At 37.3% G+C, this 27541-nt stretch overlaps 1 protein-coding gene across 1 annotated transcript; it reads left to right on the forward strand.

Annotated features, from left to right (window-relative positions):
• Nucleotides 1-1510: 1510 nt before the first annotated feature.
• On the forward strand, nucleotides 1511-27218 carry LOC107730586 (leucine-rich repeat and IQ domain-containing protein 1). The gene is given in 29 exon segments (XM_016541448.1): nucleotides 1511-1553; nucleotides 1730-1935; nucleotides 2022-2087; nucleotides 2577-2815; nucleotides 2817-2879; nucleotides 2881-2936; nucleotides 2939-3654; nucleotides 3656-3874; nucleotides 3957-4109; nucleotides 4752-4902; nucleotides 5352-5533; nucleotides 6043-6170; nucleotides 6365-6375; nucleotides 7330-7417; nucleotides 9846-10016; nucleotides 12708-13019; nucleotides 13298-13466; nucleotides 14030-14149; nucleotides 15260-15349; nucleotides 15733-15866; nucleotides 15983-16021; nucleotides 16162-16250; nucleotides 18380-18481; nucleotides 23649-23778; nucleotides 23937-23997; nucleotides 24249-24366; nucleotides 26712-26796; nucleotides 26798-26836; nucleotides 26943-27218. Coding segments are annotated over 29 exon segments (3960 nt in total). The 5' UTR covers nucleotides 1511-1537; the 3' UTR covers nucleotides 26950-27218.
• Nucleotides 27219-27541: the final 323 nt, after the last annotated feature.

Below are 27541 nucleotides of genomic sequence, written 5' to 3' on the forward strand. Positions count from 1 at the left end.
GTAAATGTTCATAATGTGGAATATTTCTAAATGAGCATGTCTGATGAAATGTGCACAGTAAGGCCAGGCACTTGTAATTAAAAAGTACATCTAATTAGTGTTGATTTCATGTTCTTTAAAGGAGAGGAAAGTGAATGGATTAAAAGTTACATTTTTAACTGTTTTAAATTCAATATTTGTTGAATATTTCAGCAGATGATGGACATACCCTCACTGAAGCTGTCTGGGACATTTGCCACCAGCAGGCACAGGAACCACTCTCCGTTCCGCACGTGAAGCAGGGCCTCGGCCACCTCAATGATGGGCAGCAAAGAAGGCAGCTCTGTTGGGAGCAGATAAAAAAAAAAAAGATTTTCTATGTTTAAGACAAATTTATAGTTTTATCTTCAAAGACAGTAAATAAAGGACAAAACAAAGACAAATTACAGGCACAGCTGAATTATAATTTTAGCAAGTTTTTCTTTTCTGACATGCTGAAGGAAATGTTTACAGATGTCAAGGTCAAGGTCATCTTTATTTATATAGCACCTTTAAACAACATTAATGCTGACCAAGGTGCGTCACAGTAACACAATACAATGAGTTTAAAATTGAAATCTTAACCCATAAAACCAAATAAAAATCAGGAATAAGAATTGAACTCACTAAGATCAACATATCCAACAAATTATAAATAGGCCTGCGAGAAGAGATACTTTTCAATGATGATTTAAATGCAGATAAAGAAGATGATAACCTAACAGATTGAGGTAACGAATTCCACAGCTTAGGGGCTAATACAGAAAAGGCTCTGTCACCTTTAGATTTCAAACGAGACAATGGGATGGTTAATAGATTATCAGAGGATGATCTAAGAGATCTCCGGGGTGAGTATGGACAAATAAGGTCTGAGATGTAGACTGGAGCCAGACCATGCAAGGCTTTAAACACAAAAGTTAAAACCTTGTACTCAATTCTTAATTTAACTGGTAGCCAATGTAAATGTGCTAAAATAGGGGTGATATGCTCCCTCTTTTTCTTCCCCATTAAGAAGCGGGCTGCAGCATTTTGAACCAGTTGCAAACGAGAAAGGGAAAACTGGTTGACACCAGCATATAAAGCATTACAATAATCAAGCCTTGTTGAAATGAAGGCATGAATAACTGTCTCTAGATCACTAAAAGATAGAAAAGATTTCAGTTTCCGTAAACCCCTAAGCTGGAAAAAAAACGGAGTTTATTTGCTTGTCGAATTTTAACTCTGAATCAAAAACAACACCCAGATTCTTTCATGAGTACGGATATTTGCTTGCAAGTTTGTCCATTAAAGTTCAGTCAATATGAATTTAGGCTTTAAATTCTCCCTTAAATTAAAGGCTGTTAATTACCCTTATTTACCCTCAGACATGCAGCATACTCCTCAGATGGTGTATTGCATTTTTGTTAGTGTATGATTATAAAAATGCATATGTTTTTGTCAGGTTATCTCTGAATTAGTGGAACAAGTTGGCCATCTAAAAGACATTGTGCCACAGAATGCCCAGCGGGAGATTCCGAATATGTCAGGCATGGAAGGTATATTTTCTGTAATGAGATGGGCCTGTATTTTAAGTTTATTAAAACTAGTTAAAACATAGATTATGCTGCCATTGAATATGCAAAAATATAAAAACTAATTCTGCAATGGTTTTGCATAGATTGCTAATTAGCCTCTTTATATTCACAGAATTATACCTTTACTCTGTTTTTAGATGATGTATGCACTGAGAGTGATCTTCAAATTAGTCTTGAGTGGAAAGAATTAGAGAAAAGACTAAGAAAGGAAGAGGAGCAGAAATGAGCAGCACAGGAGGTAGAAAGAGAGCTGCATTTGAACTCAGAAAGAGAAGAAGAGAGGAGAAGTATATCACCTATAAAGTTTGAGGAGGAGTTGAAAAAAATAGAGGAGGCCACTCTGGTAAGATTGTCTTTAGCACTTTAAAAATATATATGTTAAAATTAGAAGTAAAGATGATTGAATCACAAAATCGAAATTCATAACAGAACGTTGGAATGAAAAACGAAGTTCACCGCACAGAAGATCTTCAGCTGGAGCTGGATAAACAGCAGGTGACTTTAAATATGCCTAATATTGTTGAGGATGTGCAAGCATACAAAAATGAAGACTAAATAAGAATAAAAAATAAATATTTGTATAAAAATAAATATTTGTAAATATATGAACAGAGTTGGTGTATTGTGTAAAAAAAATGGAACATACAAAAATGAGACAATTTGTTGAATGTATAATGTGAGAAATATTTTTTCAAAGTTGTAAATAAAATAAAAATTATTGGAGTACAATTTACAAGAAAATACTATTTCAATCTTGAGTCAGTAATTAGTTTACTAGCAATTTCTGAGTGAAATTTGTTAACATACACAAGTAAAGTAAATTCTACACCAATTTTGTTTACAATGTGTATAAGTTAAATTATTATATATTATATATTATATTATATTATATTAATTTTGATTTTAACCTTATTCTCCTATAACCTTATATATCACCTCATAAATATCTACTGAAGTAAGTGTTTCAGTCAATAATAACTTTAGATGTTAATAAGGAAACTTCAGGAGCAAATGGAGGAGGAAAAACAGGCTTTTGAGAAGGCTCAGGAGGAGAGAATGAGAACCCAAAAACTTCATTGCATAGCAGCAACAAAGGTTCAAGCTGCTCTCAGAGGAACATTAGTGCGCCTCTGGAGCAAAACAGAGTGTAGGAGAAAGAAAGAAGAGGAGAGGAGACTTGAGGAGGAGAAGAGGGAATGGAAGAAGCTGAAGAAGGAGAGAGAACAGGATTGTGGAAGAAGAGTGCGCTTAGAGGGAGGAGATGGAGAGACGCAGAGCAGATTATGAAAGCTAAAGAACAAGAGTGCCATCGTCTGGAGAAGGAGCAAAGACTTGAACAACAGAAGAGGAAGATGAGAAAAGGAAGAAAATGCAGAAGAAGGAAAAGCAGAACAACATTACAAGTGTAAAGGATGATCGCAGAAGACAGGAAGAGGATGTAGACAAGAAGAATAAAGAAAAGGAAAGAACAAAAATGGAAAGAAGTAGTCAGGTGAAGGATGAATGTAAAAGAGAGGAGGAAAGAGGGGAACAGGAGAACAAAGAAAATGAGGTAAATGTGAGAAAAATAGAAGCTAATAATGAAAGAATCAGGCATGAGAAGAAAATGGAAAACACAGTGGATGACGACAGCAAAATGATGAAAAAACAGGACAAACCTAAAAGCATAAACACAGAAGACACTGAAAGATTCGATTATATAAGACCACAAATGAAGAGTGATAAAGACAGAATAAAGAACCATGAAGAAGAAAAAACAGTTGAAAGCAGTGGAGAGCTTGACTCTCAGGTAAATCTCTCACAGTCAAGAAAAAGCATTAAAATGACCAAAACCACTACAGAGTCACACATAAATGTACATCAAGGTCTCTCCAGTGACCTTGGTATTAGTCCAGTGGGTTCCTCGAGTGTTGCAGATCATCTAAGTGTTAAAGGAAATACAGACTTGACTGTACAAGCTTCTGATTTGGCTGTTGTAGCACCTGAGATGGACACAAGGGGGCATCAAAATACTACCGCTTTTGAGCTTGAGGACCATAAATCAAAAAGCCAAGAATCAATTTAAATGTGTCTGTCTGCCTGACAGCACAGAGCAGAAGCGACAGGCCTGGATGATGAGCTGCACTCCCTGGTCCAAACTATCATTGCAGAATAAAAGGAAGGGGTCTTCTGCACAACAGCAGTCCAAAAAAAGAGGCCCAAGAAAAAGAAGAGTCCCCAGCTTACCCTCTCTGTCTGTGGACACTATTCTCAAAACAGGAGCTTGGAGCTCTCTCAAACAGGTATAAATTAAACGTGAAAGCCCATTTCTTGGCTGTGACATGTTCATGCTGGCTTTATTGTAATTGTCTTGTAAAAAATCAGGTTACGACAGTGACGCTGGAAGACCTACCAGGATGTAGCCTGTCCACACTGTCCGAGTGTAACAAACTGCAGACTTTGACCCTTAGACGCTGCGGCCTCACTTCTTTGGATGGATTGAACCAGTGCTCTCAGATCAGATATATTGATGTACAAGTAAGAAAGAACAAACTATCCAATGCATTATGCGCGTTATTTTCAAACTTTCTAGTAAAATGGTCCGTTATGCATGCTATACAGTATACACTACCATTAAAAAGTTTAGATTTAAAAAAAAAAAGAAAGTTTTTGAAAGAGGTCTCTTATACTCACTAAGGTTGCATTTACAGTATTTGATTAAAAACACAGAAAATTAGAAATATTGTGAAATTATTACAATTATATCATTACAAATGAAATAACTGTTTTACATCTTAAATTTATTTTTAAATATAAAATATTCATGTGAGGGCAAAGTTAAATTTTTATAGAAGCCATTATTCCAGTCTTCAGTGTCACATGCTTCTTCAGAAATCATTCTTATGCACTAATTTTGTGCTTAAGAAACAGGTTTCCTTATTATAAATGTTGAAAACAGTTTTTTGCCCCAATTTTTTCAGGATTCTTTGATAAATAGAAGGTTTAAAAGAGCAGTATTTATTTAAAATAGAAATAATTTGTAACATTATGAAAGTCTGTACCGCACTTTTAATACATTTTAATGCATCCTTGCTAAATAAAAGTATTAATTACTTAAAGAACATTCTCACCCCAAAAGTTTGAACTGTAATGCATGGTACCATTGTTTCTTACATTAAGGAGAACTCAATTACTTATGTGGATTGTGGCGGTCTGGCCAACCTTCAGGTCCTCCTTCTGGACAGGAACCAACTGATGAACATCCATGGTCTTGATGGAGCTGAAAACCTGCAAATTCTTCAGCTCTCACACAACAACATCTTTCGCATAAGTGATGTTTTATGTATTTTGCACTGAAAGCACTCAAGAAAGAGATGCTGATTGTTGGTGAGTTGAAGATATCTGGATCTCATGTGTGACACAGAATTAGTATCTAATGCTCAACGTTGTCATTATCCAGAAGAGGGCACCATTGTTCCAGTTTGGTGTCTTCGAATGGCCTTTTGCCCTCACTCTGCTCTTAAAATATGTCTTGATGTGTCTCATTTCTAAGAAAATGGCCTCATATTGAATAAATATGAATAAATGTATCATAAAGAAAAGGATAAATGCAGTTTAAAGGTATTTGCTGTCAGTGTTAGATGATGTCCTGCCAGTGCTGCCTTTTTATATTAGATTATCCTTTGGCTGGTATTAGATATTGTCACCATGGCCTAGAATTATCTTCATACACTCCTTCTACACCAGCATTGACTAAATGATATATCTTTGCTTTCTTAGGTGGTTTAGGACCCCTGAAAATGCTTCTGCGATTATCAGTGGACCATAACCAGCTGCTCAGCATAAGAGGTTTGAACGAAATTTATACCCTTCTCCATCTGGACTGTTCGTACAACCACCTAAGCCACGTTGAGGGTTTGGAGCTTAACACACTGGACCTCAGAGGAAACAGTCTGACTGAGGTAAATCTTACACAACCAAAGAAACAAACAAGTTGAAAGATGAGATCATGACTTATCATGTCTTCAGCAGTAATCTCAAGATCATATTGATTAATCACAATTTTCCATTACTTTGATGTTTTGTCAGTATTCGAGAACTGTTTATGTTCTTATTCTAATTAGCCCGACTGAAATCATAGACTTTTCACCACTTTTTATTTATTTATTTAGGAACATATTTCCATCCCAGTGTCCAGAAAATGCGTAACTTGACAGTGTTCATTACATGATACCAATAAAAAAAATGCTCATCTGTTAGACTGCAATCCTGGGCTGCCATCACTTTAACTGAATTATCGAATTATCTGTTGTGCTTAACGTTTGTATATTAGTCATGTTCATGATGAGGCATGAGTTTCCACCCATTTCAGCTCATGGGACATTCATGGTTGGAACAGAAAGAATGACTTTATGTGTGATCACCTGGTCAAGAGGGAATTGTTGTTTTTATTTCCGGGCCTGTGGCATAGCTGCCTGTCCTGCAGAACCACATTCTTCTGAGGGACCTGTACCTGGATGACAATCTTCTATCTTCTGTTGATGATCTGGAATCCTATTGGCTGCCTTTGCTCCAAAACCTCTCTGTGTCCCATAACAGGTAGACCTCAATGGAGAATAGCTATCTCTCAAAACCTAGTGAGCTGCCTACCTAGGACATCATACTGCAGGTGTTGTCTAGGCTAGCAGCTCACAATGTTTTGAGTCTCTTCCAATTTGTTTTTTGAACTTAACACTGTCTTACAGTTAAATTCTACTAAAGGGTAAAGTCTTTAAGCCTTTGTTTAAATGCAGTACGTTCTTATGTAAAATGTAATATAAAAACCTACAAGTATATACAGTGCTAAGATATTTTATTGTTTAAAATGAGGGTTCACTTTCTTGAACCCTCAACCCCCATCACTTTCTTTATTCTTGAATATGGATGGATAATCCAATTAAATGGAAAATCCAATTTTTTTCCAATAAAATTTTCTTTTCATCACACATAATTATTATTAAACTTCAGATGACCTCAGAAGATGACTATAGTGCAAGTCAAATGGACACTATATATTATTGTTATATGGAATAGAGCTGCATAGATTTTTTTAAGAAACATAAATATTTTTCAAAATTCTATTTTTGTGTTCCACTGAAAAAAATAGAAACAATCAAGTTTTGAATGACATAAGTCAATAATGACTATACATTTTTTTAGTGTACTGTTCCTTAAAGTACCATTGAGAATAACAGTTTTTGTGTATACTAATTCATAGAAATATTGATAACACTTTGTTTTAAGGACCAATTCTCACTGTTAAATAGCTGCTTATTATCATGCATATTACTAGCATACTGACCATTTATTAGTACTTATTATTCTGCCTGACTATATTTTAGATCCCTTAATCATACCCCCCACCTAAACTTAACAAATAACTTACTAATTATTAATAAGCAGCAAATTAGTAGTTTATAAAGGGAAATCTCTTAATTAATAGTGAATATGTGTTCCCTATTCTAAAGCGTTTCCAAAATATTTAATCATAGTATTTGAGTGTCTTCAATTAAGACCGGGGGCGTGTTTCCCAAAAGCATCGTTAGCTAACTATGGTCGGTAGTTCCATTGAACTCCATTGGTAACGACGGAACTTGTGACCATAGTTGCTTTTGGAAAACGTTTGGATTGCATCCAAAGCATTAGAATTATAACCATTCGCAGAGTAAATTGCAAGTTGTAAGTTTCTCTAAGTATCTCTGTTCTGACTCCCTTTTAGATTTGCAGAACGTTTGTCTTCAGGAATGCACCAGTCTTCAAGAACTTAACCTGACTGGTAACCCACTACAGCAGGAAAGCAACTGCAGGTAGGTGTGACCCAAGGACCCAGTTTAGGGCCTTTTACATCGACAGTTAAGTTAATTTTTCAGTTTCTCACTGGCACTAAGCTAAATTCTGGAGTATTTTTGTTGTTGAGAGTGAATATTAGTATATAAAGGAAATGTGGTTCCTCCTTTTATAATGGAGAGATTTATCTTGGATTGGGCAGAAGCTGTCATGTGTGCATTCCAGCAAAAGTCACTAAGCATTTCATAATTGTCCGAGAATGTGAAACTAATGTGAATGGGGACATTGGCTGGAAGTGCACCAGGCGTTTAAAGTAGAATAAACATTCCTTTTTACCGCTGAGCTTCCGGCCCATATCACTGCACCGGCCATTGTATCTGTGTCCGCTATTGGATTATCCAGTGACATCTGTACGCACGTGGATTTAAGTGCTCGTAATTCTGAAAATATTTGCTCAGTGGGGGAATATGTTTTAAGCAAATGTGCTCTTAAAGTGCCAGCAGTTAGCTGAGGGTTTTTTAATTTGCAAATTGTATGTTCTTATGTGCTAGAAAAAATGTGTGAGAGACAGAATAAGAAGATCAGGAAAATACAAAACCATGTTGGAATTCATTTCTCAAGAAGCAATCCAGTCCATTCAGCCAAAATGGAAAAAAAATAACATCATACATACCAAAGAGATTTCTTGACTGTCATGACATGAGTTTATAGTTCAGAAGGCCTAAAAAGTTTAATGTTGGCAACACATTCATTTTTCTGACAGAAACGTCTTACTAAATTGACTTCTTATAAAATTGAATGTGGTGTGATATTTTTAGCTGTTTATTTTAATAGTTATTTTTTCAACTTTATTTTCCACTTTTTGCATGTGGCTTCCAAAAAGAAGTCTTGAGGTGAAATATATCTGCTGTGTCTTTACATCTGTTTTATTCTGTAATGACGGAATATTATTAGAGATGACATGACGGATAGGAAGTTCACTCGAGTCTGGCTCAGTATTTCGCTGAACTTTGTCTAACCTTCAATGCCAACAACGGAATTAGACCCAGTGTTTTTCTCGCTCTCCGCTGGCCCTTTCATCCCCGTCCAGTGATAACACAGCCTAAATTAAAGAACCGAAGGATATCTCAGAGAAGTACACAGCGCACGAGCGTTCAGAGTCTGGGAGAGGAGACTTTAGCTAGATTAATCAAACTCCTGTAAGTTTCTTTTGTTTACAGGGAAGTTTTCATGAGTAATGAATAGAGTCAGTTTTTTGGTAGCAATAGGAGCCTGGCGGCCAGACACAACATGGCCAAAAGTGTATCACATGACCATGCCTGCTTTGTAAATGTGAAGCAGTTTTTGGCTTTTAGAGATGACCTCTTTTTTGTTAATATCAGCTTGGATAGAATTTGCCAACACTTCATTTTATTTACCATCAAGTGTATCTTTTACAATTAACTGAATATTAATATACCACAACTGAAAAACTATTTTTGAACAAATACTGTCTTTAAAGTAAAAAATAATAACAAAGAAAATTTTGTAAAAAAGTTATATATTTTTCTTAAATATTTTATATTAGTAAAAGTATTCATTATGATAATAAAAACAAAGAGATAAAAAAGCTCAAATTTATTTTTAAAAATAATAATAAATGATCAAAAAAATAGTTAATTAAAATTAGTGACTGCAAAAAATATTAAGTAATTTAATTGTTACTGAATATAACACTCATTAACACTCATCGGTTCTTCAATTGTACTTCTCTCAGCAGGGTTCAGCAAAGACTAGGCTACATCTGTGTTTTCTCATATGCTTTTGCAAATTAAAACACAGACCAAAAAAACAAAAAACAACAACAACATGGGCTCACTTGAGTGGCCGTCACATCTCTGAAATGAGGCCAGCAAACCCTTTTTCACTTCTAATCCAAGCCGAGTGTCATCATTGAGAAAGGCAGACTCTGACTAAACCTCTTAGTCGATGCACAGGCGCTCTGTTGATTCTCTTGGGTCCAGAATGTCAAACTCATTAAACGTTTTATCCCCGTTTCCTAAGTGATTTCATCTGCTCAATGTAAATATTCTCCAATAGAAAGCCCATGGAGACAGAGAGACTTTTTTATGATTGCAGTGGACAGTCAATGCAGTAACATTACATATTGCTCTGAACTGCTAATTGTTTTGCAAAAGAAGCTATTTAAAGTATAATTATTTTTTTTTTGCATCTTTATATTTAATCTAGATTCTTTTTATACATAAACTAAAAGTTATTTTTTTTAAATATCTTTTTTGCAATTATAAACCTTTGCTTTAAAACTTTGTTATAGCTTTGTTATACATTATAAAATAAACAGTCACTAACAATTAAAGCAATCATTTCAAAGAGCTTTGAGCACAATGTGTGGTTGTTTCACCTTACATTTTCATCAGGTAATTCTCGTAAATGCCTGTTTTCCCTCAGGTCCTTGCTTTTGGAAACAGTGCCTGGCTTGATTAAGTTGAATAATGAGCAGACTGCTGCTGCCGCAGTGCCCCGTAAATGTCCAGAACAGCAGTGGAGTTTCCAGGCCCTCTGTCAAGCACAGCAAGAGCGACGAGATTCACTTCTCCAGCAGCAAAAGATGGAGATCAGGTAGACAAGCAGTTTCAATTTTTCTCAAAAGTATTAATAAAGATCCAGTTGGTGAAAATGTAAATCCTGTAGTATATTATGCAAAATGCTTGTAATATTTAGTTTATAGTTTAATCATACTTGAATAGTAGGTAAATGAAAACAAATCATAAGTTATGCAGAGGATCTTTGCAGAGAATCTGAAAATCCAGGCCAAAAAAATATGAATATTTAAATAAATCAATAATTGTAATAATATTTTTTTTATTTATTATAATAATAAATAATTTAAAAAATAACTTATCTTTTATATGTGGTACGGCAAAGAAATTTTAATCTGAGTTTAATTATTTTCAAAATTTTGTGGTATGTAGAAATTTATAATTAGTTCTTTGAGCCTATTCATGCTGAATATCAAAAAAATATTATATATCCACTTCTTTCGATACAAAACGCTCAGACGCTGCTGCAGACCACCAGCAAATAAAGCAGAACACTCGCCATGTTTCATGAAACATGATTGGCAGAAGTCTGTGTGTCCTGTGGTTCAAACTGAGGTCTCTTATGGCTTGGGGGACTTTAGAGATACCCCCTAACCCTTCCGCAGCGCGTTCTGCACAAAGGGTCTTTTGCACACCCGCGGGGACCGCTGCAGCCATTTAACATCTGACCTGACCCAGTGTCAGTCCCCAGCTTTGGCAAGGTGAAGACTCTGACCGCGATACAATGGTAAACCAACGCCTGTGTTGATTAGAGTGACAGACCGAACTGAGGGGTTCATTTAATGTCATCAAACCACGGCAATAAAATGGAATTTATGCCACTGAATCATAAATATGTTGTGTTACTGCAAAAGCTGCGTAAGTTCTTCAAAATATCTAAAAAAAAGAAACTCTTTCCCGTTTTTTCTTTGAGGTAATTTCAGATGTCAGTAAGTAGGGGAACTGTGTAACGTCTAGGATTGTATTTATTTGCCTTGGCTTGATTTTTACAGCTTGTAATAATGTTTGGCTTTCGGAATGTTCGTTGCTGACTGTATATGCAATTTGACATTAATTTGTTTTAATGAGGTAATCAAATTAGCCATTTTGTTATACATCTTTGTCCTTGCACTGAATTTCAACATGTTTCGACTGTTTCCCAGTACAATTGTACATTGCATTTGACTCTTGCAAGGCTCTTTTTATGACTCTATTCTGGACAGAGTGTATGTTGGAGGGGTGCAGATGCCCCTTTAACCGTGTCATAGGATTAGAATAGCAGGGACTCTATAGTGACAGAGCTGGTTTCTGATGTTGACAGCAAAGACGTGCTCAAGGGTCAGGGGCAGGAGGGGCTGAACCAGCCACTGCTAATAGAATAATTAGAGTAGGATTGAGACACCTTTGTAGAAACTTCCTGAAAAACTTCATTTTAAGCCAGTTTTACATCTCGCAAGAAATGTTCTGATTTCTGTGGTAAAGGCTAGTTTAAAGGGGTCCTATTATGCTTTTTCACTTTTTCAACTTTAGTTAGTCTGTAATGTTGCTGTTTGAGCATAAAACAGATCTGCAAAGTTACAAAGTTCAAAGTCCACTTCAAAAGGAGACTTTTCAAAAACTACAACGAACGACTCGTTTGGACTACAACGCACATTTTCCGGGATTTGTGATATCACAAAGATCGACGAATGGGACGAGACCTGGTTGAGCTGCACTAAAGAAGGCAACGAGTGTTATCACTATGTCGGAGACACGCTAGCTTTCCCAAAGCAGACGAACTTAGTGATTACAATCATCTGGTTAAAGTGGTTACAATCATCCAGGTTTAAATCGTGCTCAAATTAATTTGATTTTAATGCAATATTTACACTGAAGCTCGCAGGCGGCTATGGTAAGGGGCGTGACATTTCCCGACCAGGCGCCGAGTGCTGCCAATCACAACACACACTGCGCCAGCTAACCAATCACAGCGCATTTCGTATTTCAGAAGGCGGGCCTTCATTTGATACAGGAACTATTCGAGCCGTTCATGCCAGACTGGGGAGAGAGGTGTTGTAATAATGTAAAATATGTGAAAAATAATGTGTTTTTCGAACAACCTAGTATGAGAGCCTGTTCTAGTACTTTACAATAAGATTCCATTTGTTAACATTAGTTAACTGCATTAGTAAACATGATCTAACAATGAAAAATAATTCATCAAGCATATGTTAAATGTCAATTTGAACATTTACTAATACATTATTAAAATCATTATTAAACATTTTTAATATTTAATGGAATTGAGTTAACATGAACTACTAATGAACAGTACTTTTATCAGTTAACGTTAAGATTAAGAAATACTGTAACAAATGTATTGCTTATTGTTATTAATGCATTAACTAATGTTAACTAATGAGACCTTTTGGTAAAGTGTTACCAAGATTCTAATGAGTCATTCAAACTTGCAATTTTACATTTTAAAAAATGCCACAGAATGAAAAAGAAAATGTTTTTAAAACAAGAAGTTCTTTTAACTTGAACGCCACCTTTTTTTAATGGAGTGTCACGTGCAAGACGCTGCAAAAGACACAAGACGCAATCACTATGGCCAATCATGTCTGTCCAGCACATGTTTATATAGAAAGTTTACAAGCAGTGAAGTGGAATGCAAAAATGCTTTGTATGTGAATGGCTCCGGCTCCTAATATCTGAAATGTTGTGCTTTTTTCCTGCATTTTTCGCACAGTTCTGCACCCTCACTTGCCATTGGCCACCAAGCAGACCTGCTCAGATTGGCAGTGGACCAGCGTTACGCCCATGAATGTGACGACAGCTGTGTCACAGAGGATTCTACACTGGCGGCTAACAGTAGTTCATGTAGTTATTCTGAAGCATCTTTATCACAGAGACAAAGTCTAGAGATGCGTCTCCGGGATACAGCAGATTGGCAGAAACACAAAAAGACTCAGTTTTCTCAAGCTGACCTTGAGCTACGATCTGCTGACTGCATGCAGACACAAAGTGAGATGGAACCTGTTCAGACACTGAAACTTAAAATGTATGACTCTCACACACAAAATGTTCTTACTTTTACATTTAATTTCTGTATGTAGTAAACATCTCCCGTGATTTGAAGGTACATTTAATTTGAGCTAAAGGTAATCAAAATAAAGCTCATCTCTAAATCATTTGGATGACATTACACCCCTGCTGGGTCTCTCTCCAGATGTTTTAACACAGATGAATCATCCGAGACTTGAGTTCAGTGACATTCATTTAGTCTCTCATGACCTTGGTGAGTCATCAGATAAAATTGTCTTCTCTGCTGTCACTCAGAGTGGCAGCTGTGGCGATCCAGTGATGCTGGTGGAGGAGATGCTCATTGCAGAGATGTGAGGGCCTCCCAGGCTTAATTGAAAAAACTAACACAAAATCACATCTTCATAAGGTGGAAGATACCTGCATTGGGGGGCCTGAGAGGGAACGTGCTGCTGTTGTTATTCAGGTGAGACTCATTTTTTAGCTCCTTTCACAAAAAAAATCCTCTGTTCACTTTGTTTTTGATCATGGAATGTTTGATATATCTCTGAAAAGGTGTTTTCCATGCCTCCTTTTATGAATGCAGTAAATAACTTGAATAAAATTAAATCATCTTCATTACACCTATTACTGCCAAGGGCTTGTTTTGAGTCGGTAGGTAGTGCTTTTAAAAACAGGCTATTTCTTTCACATGTAACTTCTAAGGGATATTGTCTCTCTCTCTTTGTGTTTAATGAGTCTCCAAGGACTCGAACCAAAAGAAAAAAACGATTAATCAGATTCCAACGTGACGCTGGAGTGGGGGCGCTAGGGTTCTGATCCGTTAAGTCTTTTTTTCCCCGCGGGGTATACGCAGATTTAAAGGCATCCCAGTGTTACATTTGTCTTACAAAGCCAAAGTCACCAAAAGTTCAAACTGCAGACCGCGGGGCAATTAAACAGAGGTTAACATGTTTTATCTTCCTAATGGGATAACACACAATATTTATGCTTGCATGTGATTCATGGCTGTGTGTGTTGCCCCTGCAGGCTGCATGGAGGGGTTGCGTTCTGCGGGAAAAGCTGGCCCGTGCTCTAGCTGCTGCTCGGATCACAGAAAGCGATGAGGACTTAGAAGAGGTGGACATGGACGAATTCATTTTTGATGAGGTTCGAGCAGATGCTTGGTGCTCCTGCCATTATGGTGAAGTCGGTAGACAGATAGCCTGGGCCGTTGTGCTGACAGTCCTTAAACTAGCGCTCAGAACCGTGAGGCGGTCGGCTGTCAGCTGTGATTAGGTATTGAAAAAGAGCAGTCAATGAGCGGGAAAGAGGGGAAGGAAAACGTTGTTTCTTTTTCTTATGTCACCTGCTATTTTCTGTCCATTTGCATCAAGTTTACTCAACTTAACTTTGGCTTAACCTATGCATTATGTTTTATCTTCCTAATGGGATAACACACAATATTTATGCTTGCATGTGATTCATGGCTGTGTGTGTTGCCCCTGCAGGCTGCATGGAGGGGTTGCGTTCTGCGGGAAAAGCTGGCCCGTGCTCTAGCTGCTGCTCGGATCACAGAAAGCGATGAGGACTTAGAAGAGGTGGACATGGACGAATTCATTTTTGATGAGGTTCGAGCAGATGCTTGGTGCTCCTGCCATTATGGTGAAGTCGGTAGACAGATAGCCTGGGCCGTTGTGCTGACAGTCCTTAAACTAGCGCTCAGAACCGTGAGGCGGTCGGCTGTCAGCTGTGATTAGGTATTGAAAAAGAGCAGTCAATGAGCGGGAAAGAGGGGAAGGAAAACGTTGTTTCTTTTTCTTATGTCACCTGCTATTTTCTGTCCATTTGCATCAAGTTTACTCAACTTAACTTTGGCTTAACCTATGCATTACGCTAAGTGAGCTCATCTGTGTAGCTTATTAGGCGAATCATTATAGTGTATTACGATGTCATGTTAAATTGATCTGTATTATTGGTCTACATCTAAAAATTCTGGCGTTTTTCATATGTTGGAAAACAAATTCTCTCCAATTTCAGCCTGTCACGACTTCGGGGGGAAAAAAATCTGTTTTGAAGTGGATACGTTCTCAAGTGTTTGTCACACACAGGAAACCAGTTCAGTGCTTTTAGCTTAATGTGATCTGCTACTTGCTTTGAAGGAATAATGAAAACATCAAGTTGCACTTTATCAGCTGTAGAAATCCCATCACATGGCATTTTGGAATGGTGCAGTCCATGTTCAACTCTTGGATTTTGTTTGTGCCCTGTTGTGAATAGAAAGCGCTGGAGAAAGCCTGGATAACCCTGGATTCCAATGCCTTACCGGCCAGGATGATGCCATTTTCAGATCAGCTGCCGTTGCCAAAGGTAACAGCCCTACGGATCCTCCTTCTGTCTGTGGGCCGGGACAATCAGAGTCTCTCTGGGTGATTAAGTGCCAAATTTATTGCCTCCAAAAACACAATTACTTTCTAGGCCGCCTCAGACTTCCTTCTCGTCAGCAGATGTCATTTTTCAGCACGGCGCTTTTTCTCCTGCGGTTTCTTTTCTTTAGAGAGAGCTGGCCATTTCTATCACGGTACTGTGATGTGATGCAGCTGCTGCTGTGGAAATGTAGAGATTGTTGAATGCACTTCGATGTTCTACAACCAGGCAGCATGAATATTATCTATCTTTAAAAAAAAAAAGTCTTTGTGTTAGAAACTGCATACTGATGCTATTTTTTCTTTTACTGTCTTTGTGTTTCTTAGTCTCCACTCCCTCTTCCGATTCAAGGGTCTCCAAAGACTCTATCTGTTTTTCCACTGCAGCCAAAACATGCCTGGTCAGATAATGAAGGTGCAGCCTGTTCGGAGCAAAGCTTGACGCCTCACCTTAGTAGCAGGTAATCATTGGCTTCATGTCTTATGCTGATCATTACGTAAATTAACATGCTGCCAATTTTTTCTTGCAATTTCTATGGTTTTCTAAACAAATTTCCAGATCAAGCCTCAAAATCAGCACCCTGTCTGAGGAATCAGAAAAAATCCTCAAAGAATGGTATGTTTCTGTGCTACTCTGTGCAGTCCTTTCACTTCAGTGCCACAATTTTAATCAAATTTATTAGAAAATCATTTTAAATTCCACATAAAAAACTTTTTATAGACCAGTGTAGTTACTCTTGTTAACTTCTATTTCAGGGGAATCACTAATGAGTCCACTGCCCTTTTCATGCTGAAGAGAGCCAACAAAATGAAAGGCAAGAAACAGAAGCAGAAGAGGTTATTTGGTAAGCATATTTATATATCAATTTATCCATCTTATGAGTTATACTTAAAATCATTCAACTTTTAATTCAACAGATCCTTTATTGGATCCTAGATCAGTGCATCTCAATCAGGGGGCCAGGGCCCACTAGGGGCCTCAGCAAACTTCTTATGGGGCCTCAAGATGACAAGAAAAAAAAACAAGCATTAAAATCACCTAAAACAAACTTTTTTTTTAAATTCACCCTATCAACAGCTGTTATCCTTAATCCTTATCCAGTAAATCACAAACAACTGGAAAAGGCCTTTGAATATTGTTGTGAACAGTGGAGGCCTTGGAGTCAAAAAGGCTGAGATCTTTGTGTTAGAAACTGCATACTGATGCTATTTTTTCTTTTACTGTCTTTGTGTTTCTTAGTCTCCACTCCCTCTTCCGATTCAAGGGTCTCCAAAGACTCTATCTGTTTTTCCACTGCAGCCAAAACATGCCTGGTCAGATAATGAAGGTGCAGCCTGTTCGGAGCAAAGCTTGACGCCTCACCTTAGTAGCAGGTAATCATTGGCTTCATGTCTTATGCTGATCATTACGTAAATTAACATGCTGCCAATTTTTTCTTGCAATTTCTATGGTTTTCTAAACAAATTTCCAGATCAAGCCTCAAAATCAGCACCCTGTCTGAGGAATCAGAAAAAATCCTCAAAGAATGGTATGTTTCTGTGCTACTCTGTGCAGTCCTTTCACTTCAGTGCCACAATTTTAATCAAATTTATTAGAAAATCATTTTAAATTCCACATAAAAAACTTTTTATAGACCAGTGTAGTTACTCTTGTTAACTTCTATTTCAGGGGAATCACTAATGAGTCCACTGCCCTTTTCATGCTGAAGAGAGCCAACAAAATGAAAGGCAAGAAACAGAAGCAGAAGAGGTTATTTGGTAAGCATATTTATATATCAATTTATCCATCTTATGAGTTATACTTAAAATCATTCAACTTTTAATTCAACAGATCCTTTATTGGATCCTAGATCAGTGCATCTCAATCAGGGGGCCAGGGCCCACTAGGGGCCTCAGCAAACTTCTTATGGGGCCTCAAGATGACAAGAAAAAAAAACAAGCATTAAAATCACCTAAAACAAACTTTTTTTTTAAATTCACCCTATCAACAGCTGTTATCCTTAATCCTTATCCAGTAAATCACAAACAACTGGAAAAGGCCTTTGAATATTGTTGTGAACAGTGGAGGCCTTGGAGTCAAAAAGGCTGAGAACCACTGTCTGTGATATAATATACTGTATTAGCATCTGAAAGACAGTGTAAGTACATTCCTGTCAGTAAAGCTACAATAATACTAATATAATATTTAGTCAAGTTAAAAGCATTACCTCTAAAAAGGCTGCTATTAATCAATCAATCTGTACTGACACAAAGAGACTTCTAAGAAAAAATAGCATGTTTCTTAATACATTATATAAAAAAAATATGGTGTTCTTCATAGTGTACAGTGTTTTATTTTTTGGGTGAACCATCCATTTAATGAAACAATGCCCATTTCCTTAAAACTTTATGCCAGTCTTCAGAACCTTTTTTTAAAATAATTTTCCCCTCTCTACGTCTTTGGTAAACAGTCATGCCACACTAGCATGGAGCTTGTGATTCCATGAGAAGCTTAATCTGCCATAACATCAACCAGCTCCACCCTGCTCCATGCCTTGTCATGTTCGATTGGCCCGTCTGCAAACATTCTTACATATATTCCATCGTGCTTTGAGCTCCAAGGGCCCAGAACCTGCTTCATTACTAGGAGCTAGGAAAACATCAGTGCTCGTAAGTTCAATGGGCCGTGAGTCTGAGAAGAATCCCAGACACGGTAGTGCTGGCCCTAGTCTGGATCCTCCAGGGTTGGCCTGAAGCCGGCTTTGATCAAGGTCAGGAGTGCGTGACTCTAATGCCACAAATCCAATCATGGCCCCATGAAATGAGGGCCTGTGTCAAGCTCTCAGAGCCACTGCTCCATGGGCGCTTTGGTCTCGTAATGGAAAATGAAGCTTTGGTTTCTGTCAGTTCTCTGTTTGCGCTTGTCTACTCGATGAATCCTGCATTCGTATGAGCTCATTTGTGGCTGTGTTCCTGTCTGTGTTATGTGTACTAGACCCACATCCACGTCTGGCCCTGTTCAGGAGCCACAGTAACCAGTATGTTTCTACAGAAACTAAAAGGCGAACACGTCCTACTTTCAAGGACAACTTTATAGGTATGGCTAAATTCATGCATATATGCACCACAAATCAAACAAGTTACTATATACATCTAAAAATATATATGTATATGAATTAATTGATTTATAATATGAATCAGTTAAATCGCTATACAAATCAGTTTATTCAGCTATGAATCTGTTGTTGCTACATATGAATCAACTGAATCTCTGTACTGTATGAATCAATTGATTTACTATTCAAATGAGTCACTTTATAAATTAAAAGAATATGTGTTTCCCAGTTTACATAATATTAAATGCCATTTTGTAGGATAAATTCCATGATTAGTGTATCCACACAGAAAATTCCAACAAAAAATGTACTTTAAACACCCAGATGATCCACTTATTTAACCAGGAAAACGAAGTGTGGAATGTTGGGACACAACTAATATTTATATGAATGAGTTTATTCACTATATGAATCAATTGAATCATTATATGACTCAGTTGATTCACTTTAGAAATATGAATCTGTTTTTCAGCACTATATGAATCTATTTATTCACCATATGGATCTATTTTTCACTATATGAATAAAATGATTCACCATTTGAATCAGTTGAATAGTACACAGTACTAATCAAACAATTCACCATACGAATACATTTATTCTCTGTATAAATAAAGTGATTCTCCATATTAATCAATTGATTCATTATAGGAAATAAGTTGTTGTTATATAATATACAAGTCAACAATTGATGGAGTTTGCATAATTTCCTGAATTCTAAGAGAACCGATCCATTTTCATTATTCCCCATGGGCTGGATCCATCCAGTCATTTGGGACACGCTTGGATCTACCTTGCGTGTAATACACGAAAACATACACATCGGCCGATTAAATTGAATGCACATGATGGGATCGTAAATAGCTAGCTATTAGGTTGTTTGGGATGGTGGAGAATAAACAAGATGATTGTATTTCAGGAGACTTTGTAGCGGACCTGAAGTGTGAAATTGAGTTAAGTACAGAGGAGGTAGGGCACTTAGGGGTTCCAGACTGAGAGAGAGAGAGAGAGAGAGAGTGCCGTCTGCAGCCCTAGTGCCACCCGAGGGGGGTGGGCTTTGAGCACAATGCTACCGAGGGGGGTCGAGCGTAAGAGATAAGGCATAGATGAAGGGGCATGTTAAAGAGCAGGGCAAATAAATGGAAAGATATCCTCTTTACATGCGAATGGTTGCTTTCTTTCTTTACTTTTTTTGTTGTTGTTCCGACTCCTCCGCCAGTCCCGTGGCGTATGTAAGCCGATACCCATTTTCAAGTGGGTTACTTCATGTCCAGCACATCCACAAAAGAGAGCTTGGATAAAATAAACACAAGTGAGGCGGATATCTCGGAAAGAATCTGTCACGGCTTCAGGGGGCTAATCACCTCCAGAAGGGGGCTTGGAGCGCTCGGCTGAAATGTAAGCCCCTGCTGGGGGAGAGCAGGGGAGCGGCGGCCAGCCTGTAGCCTGAGGGTTCGGGCCGTCCCTGATAGGGATGGGGTTGGGGTTGTATTGCTGGTGCCTTCCGCAGGTCAGCATAGGGGAAGAGCAGGTAGCCTTACCCAACCCCAAAGCCAGGACACAAAGTTTCATGATGCCCTGCTTATGTTGGTTTAAGCATCTTTAATCGTAAGAAATGCAATCATTTGACACTTTTTTTGTCAAATGCAGCAAAGTTGCTTTGCATTAACCTGCAGGTTTTCGCTGCTCTCCTGTGTTTGATTTGCACCATGTGTCATGTATTTCCAGTCTCCTGTATCTGCTGGGTTTGGCACTGTGTCACTTTTCAAGTAGATGATGCGGCCAGCCTGTAGCCTGAGGCTTGGGGCCGTCCCTGATAGGGATGGGGTTGGGGTTGTATTGCTGGTGCCTTCCGCAGGTCAGCATAGGGGAAGAGCAGGTAGCCTTACCCAACCCCAAAGCCAGGACACAAAGTTTCATGATGCCCTGCTTATGTTGGTTTAAGCATCTTTAATCGTAAGAAATGCAATCATTTGACACTTTTTTTGTCAAATGCAGCAAAGTTGCTTTGCATTAACCTGCAGGTTTTCGCTGCTCTCCTGTGTTTGATTTGCACCATGTGTCATGTATTTCCAGTCTCCTGTATCTGCTGGGCTTGGCACTGTATCACTTCTCAAGTAGATGATGCTTTTGGTTTGGGTGGATTCCTTTGCGAGGAAATCACAGAAGAGAGTGAGGTTTTGTGAAAAATAATACTTTAGATCAGTTGAAAGAGATTAACTGAAATACAATGTCTTACTTAGGTCATATATATAGCCAATCACCTTAAAAATGACAAATTATTATTGGTGTTTTCACTTTAGTAAAATAAATTAAAATAATCAGAATTTATTTTATTTTATTTTAATTTCTGCACCAATGCAACCAAGGATTTATAGGTTCTCAAAATCTCACATTAAGATTTATCGGATTGTTTCAATTTCTTCAACAAATTACTAATTATTCTATTTTTGTGTGTTTTTGTGCACTTTAGTAAAAGAAATTAAAATAATCAGAGATAATTTTAAATGATCAGTTATTAAATTTAAAAAGAGTTTAATTAAAGCATTTTTTTTGCTTTTCTGTGCCAATGCAATCAAGGATTTACAGGATCTCAAAATATCACATTAAGATTTTCTCAACAAATGACTAATTATTCCTTTTTTCACTTTATTAAAGGATATTAAACTTTCAGGGATGATTTTTAAAACATCAGCTCTTAAATTAAAAAGATTTTCTAAACAAATTACTAATTCCTTTTGTCCAATGTATTAAAGGAAATTAAAATCAAGAGATGATTTTTAAAACATCAATTCTTGAATTTAAAAAGTTCAAATGAACCTTGTTTTTTTGCTATTCTGCGCCAGTGCAACTAAGGATTTGTAGTTTCTCAAAATCTCATATTAAGATTTATCAGATTGCCTCCATTTCGCAAAGATTTATCAGATTTCTTCCATTTCGGTGCACTTTTTGATTGCTTCAGATTGATGTGATTGACAAGCTTCATGCGTACATACAAACCTTTCCGTAGCGTGTGTTTGTGTGTGTGTGTGTTGACCGCTGGTTGACTGCCTGTGGTCTGCTCTCTGGAGGTGAAGGTTTGACCCAGGGTAAAGGAAAGTGGGAGACAGAACCTCACGATAAAAGACCTGACCTCCCTCTTTGAGTCTGCTCGGAGAACTCCCAAACAATCAAAGCCCCATGGGTATGTCTCATAGTCACACACACACACACACACTCACACTCACACTCACACACACACTCAAGAATCCCCCACATGCACAGTGTGTCTTGTGCATAGCCTATGCGTGTGTGCATGGAGTGACTTCATTGCAATGAAACAATTTAGGCATTTTGGATGCCAAATTCCAGTTTAGTAAGTCAGACCCAAAAATAACTGGAAAATCTGTGGAAGCATTTTTGATAGACGTAACATGAGATGAGATATATATATAAGCATCAAAATATGATCTATGTCTATTAATCTATTATATTTTAATGACTTCTTTTAAAGGAGAGAAAGGGCAGTTGTTATCTTGGTTTTGTCAGGATTGACCTTGTGTCATTGACTATATTGACAGTATTGGTATGAAGGAAGAGCAGGATTTCTGAAAATACCTGCACAGTGTCCTTAAGGAAATCACTTTGAGCCGCTCACCCCCAGCAGTTTGGTTCTGTTATCCTGACCCTCGTGAAAGAGCTGATTCTCTAACTCCTGTCACCGCCATAGCAGCACCACACAGCCTAATGTACTTAAGAGCCCTTCTAACAGCCGTGACTCCTGGGCCCCCTAATGTCCTGAGGGTGGGATAGATGGGGGGAAGCGGGTTTGACAGCTACTGGATGCTGCATGTGTTTCTATCATATAATATCTGTGGTTAACTCTAGAGGTCCTTCCCTTAAATTTGTGTGTTCACTGTATATACACACAACTTCGACCCTGATTTTCTTGCAAATTTTCAGCAAATAATAATACTTATTGAACCATGAACCTGTCCTAATGCACACTTTTTATGAACTCAAGTAACAGTTTTATGATTGTTGACATCAAATTATATTAAATCTATAAAGTGCTATATATGCTATAAATGAACTATTAATATAAATAATGTTATATGAACATATTCTATTCTATTCTATTCTAATACTTATTTTACATACAGTGGCCCCAATGGTATTTCGACGCAGTCACACTTTAATGTATATGAATATTATTGCATTTGACAACATCAAACTAGTTTCCATTTATTTGAAAGAAAATTAGCACAAGCACCCTGTTCAAATAAAAATGACCGTAGGGCCAGTTGGTTAAAAAATGACTAAATGACATGATTTGTTTGCAGGATCCTCTTGGTTGGATATTTTGTTATAGAATGCAATATAATTCATACATTTTATGTGTTCATACTTAAGTGTCCAAATGTTTGAAGTCCAAATAGTTGTATTAAATCTATTCTTTTTATTTGTTTATTGCATTTCCTAAAGTGTATGAAAAAGCTTCAAAATCATGTCTGTTGAAAGTGCAAACATACTGTTAATACTAAATATTATTGTTTCACTTGTAGACTTTTCATCAGCAATAAATGTATTTTGCCTTTTTTCCGTTTTCTTGTTCAGCCCTTAGGGAGGAGTTAATCACTTGACATTTTTAGTGGATTTTCAATTAACCCATGACAACTGTAACCCATAAACCTTGTCTGCGCTTTACTTTTTGGCAAAACCATGAAAATGACTTAAATAAATGGCTCATTAGTTCCAGCACTTGGCCGTCAGAAGTCGTTATCAATTCATGCTAGTTTGTACCAAGAACATGTTTATTTTGAATTAGGGCTTTTTGGTGACAGGTATGGACACTGTCCATAAATCTCCCTACTTCCTACCTACTCATTTAGTTTTTCTTTTTTTGCTCAGTAGGCGTAAATATACACCACAGAAGTTCCCGAAACAACTGTCATTTGCATTTGCTATCCACCACGCAGACTTGTTTCTTCTGCTTCTTAGTTACAGTCCAAAACTATTCCTTTTTTGATTAACTTGGTGTTTATCAGGAGTTGTCTGGCAAACAACCCCCCTTCAAAATGTAATGTTTATTTCTGTAAATATTTAAATGGATGTGTCAGAAAAAAAACTGTTTTGGATGCTTTTCATCTTGTTTCATGTCAAATGCAGTTCACCAAGCAGTGAATGAAGTTCACAAATTACCGAAAGCAGAGGAAAAACAATCTTACAAGTAGAGAACTTAGCAGTGGCTCCACACACAAGCAGTTCATCCCGAAACAGACTCTGCAGGCACGGGACGGTGAGACACACTGCTCTGAACTATATTCTTCTGAAAAATATACACAGATTGAAGTTATTAACAGTTCATAATGGTGATCAGTTATAGTGGTCTCACATGTTGTGAATGCGCTGTGGTGTAAATTGTGTTAGAGGTAATCTATTCAATGACTTTTTTAGGGATCATTTCTTCCCTGATATTGGCCAGGATATTCTTAATGGTGGGAGGGTGCAGCTTGTGGTAAGAGCTTTTTTTTTATTTATCATTTATTATACTTAAATCTGCACACTAACATGCCACTGTTCATTTTTAATTAATTGTGAATTTAAATTTAAAGTAAATACTTTGAAAACTTACTAACAATTGCTGCTGTTTTCAGCCCTGTAGATATTTGTTTATAGGAGAGTAAATTTATGCATGTTCGTGTGTGTGAGTGGTTGCCTATACTTTAATATGTTAATATGCCTATACTTGTATCTGTTTTTTCTTAGGCCATAGGGGACAGAGACGGTGGAGATTCAGGAGCAAGATTTTGGACTGACTCCACTAGTGTCTCTCCACCTCTTAAAAAGCATACTCAGCCTCGAAGATACTCAGCTGAAAACACAAGTGAGTCTTTTACTTAAAATGCATACTATCAAAATAAAATAACATAACATAAAATAAATACCAGCTATAAAAAACACAAATTTTCTTCTATATACAACCGGTCTTATAGTTTGGAATAATTATTTCTTTTAATGTTGAATGATTTCTGAAGAATAATTTGATGGCAGAATAATAGTAATGGCAGCTGAAAATTCAGCACTGCTATCACAGGAGCTTAATTTTTCTTAATTATTCCAAACATTTGACCATATTTTGCTGTTTAAATACAAGTTATAAAGTATGCAAACACTCCATTAACATTAGAAACATCTATGCCTGCATTGTTGATAATATCACACAAGCAAAATAGCATGTTTTCTGAAAGCAGTCAAACTCCCTTCTCCACTTCTGTTATGAATACATACAGCACACCATTGGATACATTTTTTTTTACGATATCTCTTTTTTGGCACCAGCTTTCGGGTTCTACTCAGAGCATCATCTCCGTATGATTTATCCCAGTAATAATTTCTGAAATGTTAAGGGATGGGATTAATTAAGGAAGAATTTTAAAACACTGCAGACTTCACACAATGATGTGAATTTAAATCATGTGGGTAAGGTGCCAAATCAAATACTGCACACAGAGTGCAGTGGGTGTGACGTGAAGCACACGATGGAAACTGACATGACTGTACACATCATCTGGCTCACTTGATAACCCATTACAACATCACACAAATCCGATTTCACACATCAACAAGCACTTTTGTTATATGTATAAATGCAGCTTTGTAATTTTGTTCCACCTTATTAAAAAGTGAATGCAAGATAAACATGTTTTAAATTTTTTTATGCTTCTGGTTAATGCAAGCATGTTTGAGAATATGTATGTGTATAATTGCCTATGTGTGCGTGTGTCAGCTTTGCAGACAGATGCCGGGGTCAATGAGGGGACGGTGGGGGGAATAATCTCTCTTTCAGCAGGAAACGGACAGCGAGAGACCTCTGACAGCTCGCTGATTAAGTGCGAGCTCTGTCACACACACTATACCACTCAGGACTCACCCTGACAAAGATCCCACTGACTGGCACAAGCAGGTCTCAGCGCGTTTAACACAGTCATGATGCACTGTGAAAGCTTTTCACTGTCTGTCCTAATGAAACTAAATTGGATTCTGATGATGATTTGAAAATGAAATCCACGAGGATGCTGACAGCCTGACTGACTGAATGACTGACTGGCTGTCTGAATGACGAACTCAGTCAAGCCTTTCACATAGAGGTATTTATAGGTGATTTATTGGAGAGAGGGCTGATTCTACAGATCAAAGAGAACTTAAAAGATTTATTTATAGATAATTCACTTTACATGCAAAACGATTCCTTTATAATCCACAAATATCACTACTAATTTTCTGAAAATAATGTTTTATTCCCGTTGTGAATTAGTCTGTTTATCAGCTAACATAAAACAAATTTTCCCAGCTCCTCATAGGCCTCTTGTCATTTGAATTAAATCATCGTGAGTCATTAGGTCATGAGCACAAAGTTGACATGCTTAGTACATTGTTCAATTACAGTAAGGACTCTATAAATACTACTTAGGTTTAATGCAACAAGATATCCTCTACTTACTGGGGCCGAGCCATAAAGAGCAGTTTAGGGAGCCATAAACGTTTTCATTATGTGTAGAGGAAATCTCCCGGTGCCTCATTTTTTGCCCTCTTTCAAAGGTAATGGGAGCAAAATGGCTGAAAACAATTTGTTTGGTCACAGCGGTTAAGTGAGTGTGTGGCCGTTTTATTAAATATCAGCCCACAGAACACGGGCAACAACATGTGTCTCTTTGAATATAAACGTCCAGGGTTTGAAGTGCGATTAATACCCGTCGAGAGCAGATGTCTACTTTTTTCCACCTTAATCGGCAAAGGCAGGGAACAAATGAAGACAAATGTAGTAAAAACTAAAATTTGTGTTCGCTAAACAATTACTACATTTGTAAAATGTATTACATTTATTAAGAACCAGGGATCAGAAGAGTTACTTGGCTTTGAATCTTTGAAATAAAAATAATTTATCATTTTTTGAAAGTTTTAGAATTATGTGCAGGAAGATAAGTGGTGCACGGTAGCCTCCCGAATCGATGAAGTTTTACTTGCTGTTTCATTTTACCGCTTGCTGAGCACAGCCATGGGTTCTACACGTGGAACGCATCAGCTAGAGAAAAAAGCTTGCTTTGTTCTATGTGTTTGAAAGAACTGTGCTTGTTGGAAACTCCATAAATGTCAGTCAAAGTCTTATCAGGTGTATTAGCATTATTAAAGGTGTTTTTAAAAAAAATAAAATTACCTTTGTCTCCACAGAAACAGAAGTGCCATCACCTACAAGAGTCAATTCAGCTCCGATCCGAAATGAACGCATCTCGTTCCGGGACGGCCCAGTGCGACACAGGCTGGGGTGGAGGAAAGAAGAGAGCCAAATTGAACAAGTAAAAAAATAACTACATCAGCTTGTGTTTGTTGCACTGAGATAATATTGATTCAGTTTGTTCTTTTGTTTTCTCCCTTCGTATTTGCGGCTGTGTATATATTCAGAGTGTGATGGATGTCTTGTCGATGTAAGCCCTTAACAAGACTTACAATGCCCATTTGATCTCCGCTGAAATTCCTTGCAGCTGCTGTTTTTACTAAAATCCAGCTTCCTCTCCAGCAAATGAATTAGAAGCAATGGATGAGATATAGCCCAAATATCTGCAGGCGGTCACAGGATATGTATTGCTTTCAAGTATCACTCCATTTAACATGAGCACTGCGAGCCATGGACTGGGTGGAAACCATTTACAAATGACATGCTTAATATGCAGACAATGACAGGCAATAGAAAACAGCTCGTTCCTGTTTCAATTTACTTTAGGTTTTTTTTCTTTCTTTATACTGGGAATTTGTGTTGTTCTAAAAGCTAAAAGTAAGACAATGCACATTTAATGAAAGTAATATATCAAAGATCACTGTCAATAAATTATTTGCTATATACACAGTTCTGCCTCAAACACCTATGTTGTAATCTCTCATAAAAAGTGTCTATGGCAAACAAGTCCAAAAATAAGTAAAAAGAAATGCATACATCAGAGTTAAAAGTGTTTTCTTTAGTGTTAGTGTCAGATAAGGATATCCTTGTTTGCGTATTTTAATTT

This window comes from Sinocyclocheilus rhinocerous, unplaced genomic scaffold, assembly GCF_001515625.1.
Source record: "Sinocyclocheilus rhinocerous isolate Xijiao unplaced genomic scaffold, SAMN03320098_v1.1 scaffold13, whole genome shotgun sequence".
Classification (NCBI taxonomy): domain Eukaryota; kingdom Metazoa; phylum Chordata; class Actinopteri; order Cypriniformes; family Cyprinidae; genus Sinocyclocheilus; species Sinocyclocheilus rhinocerous.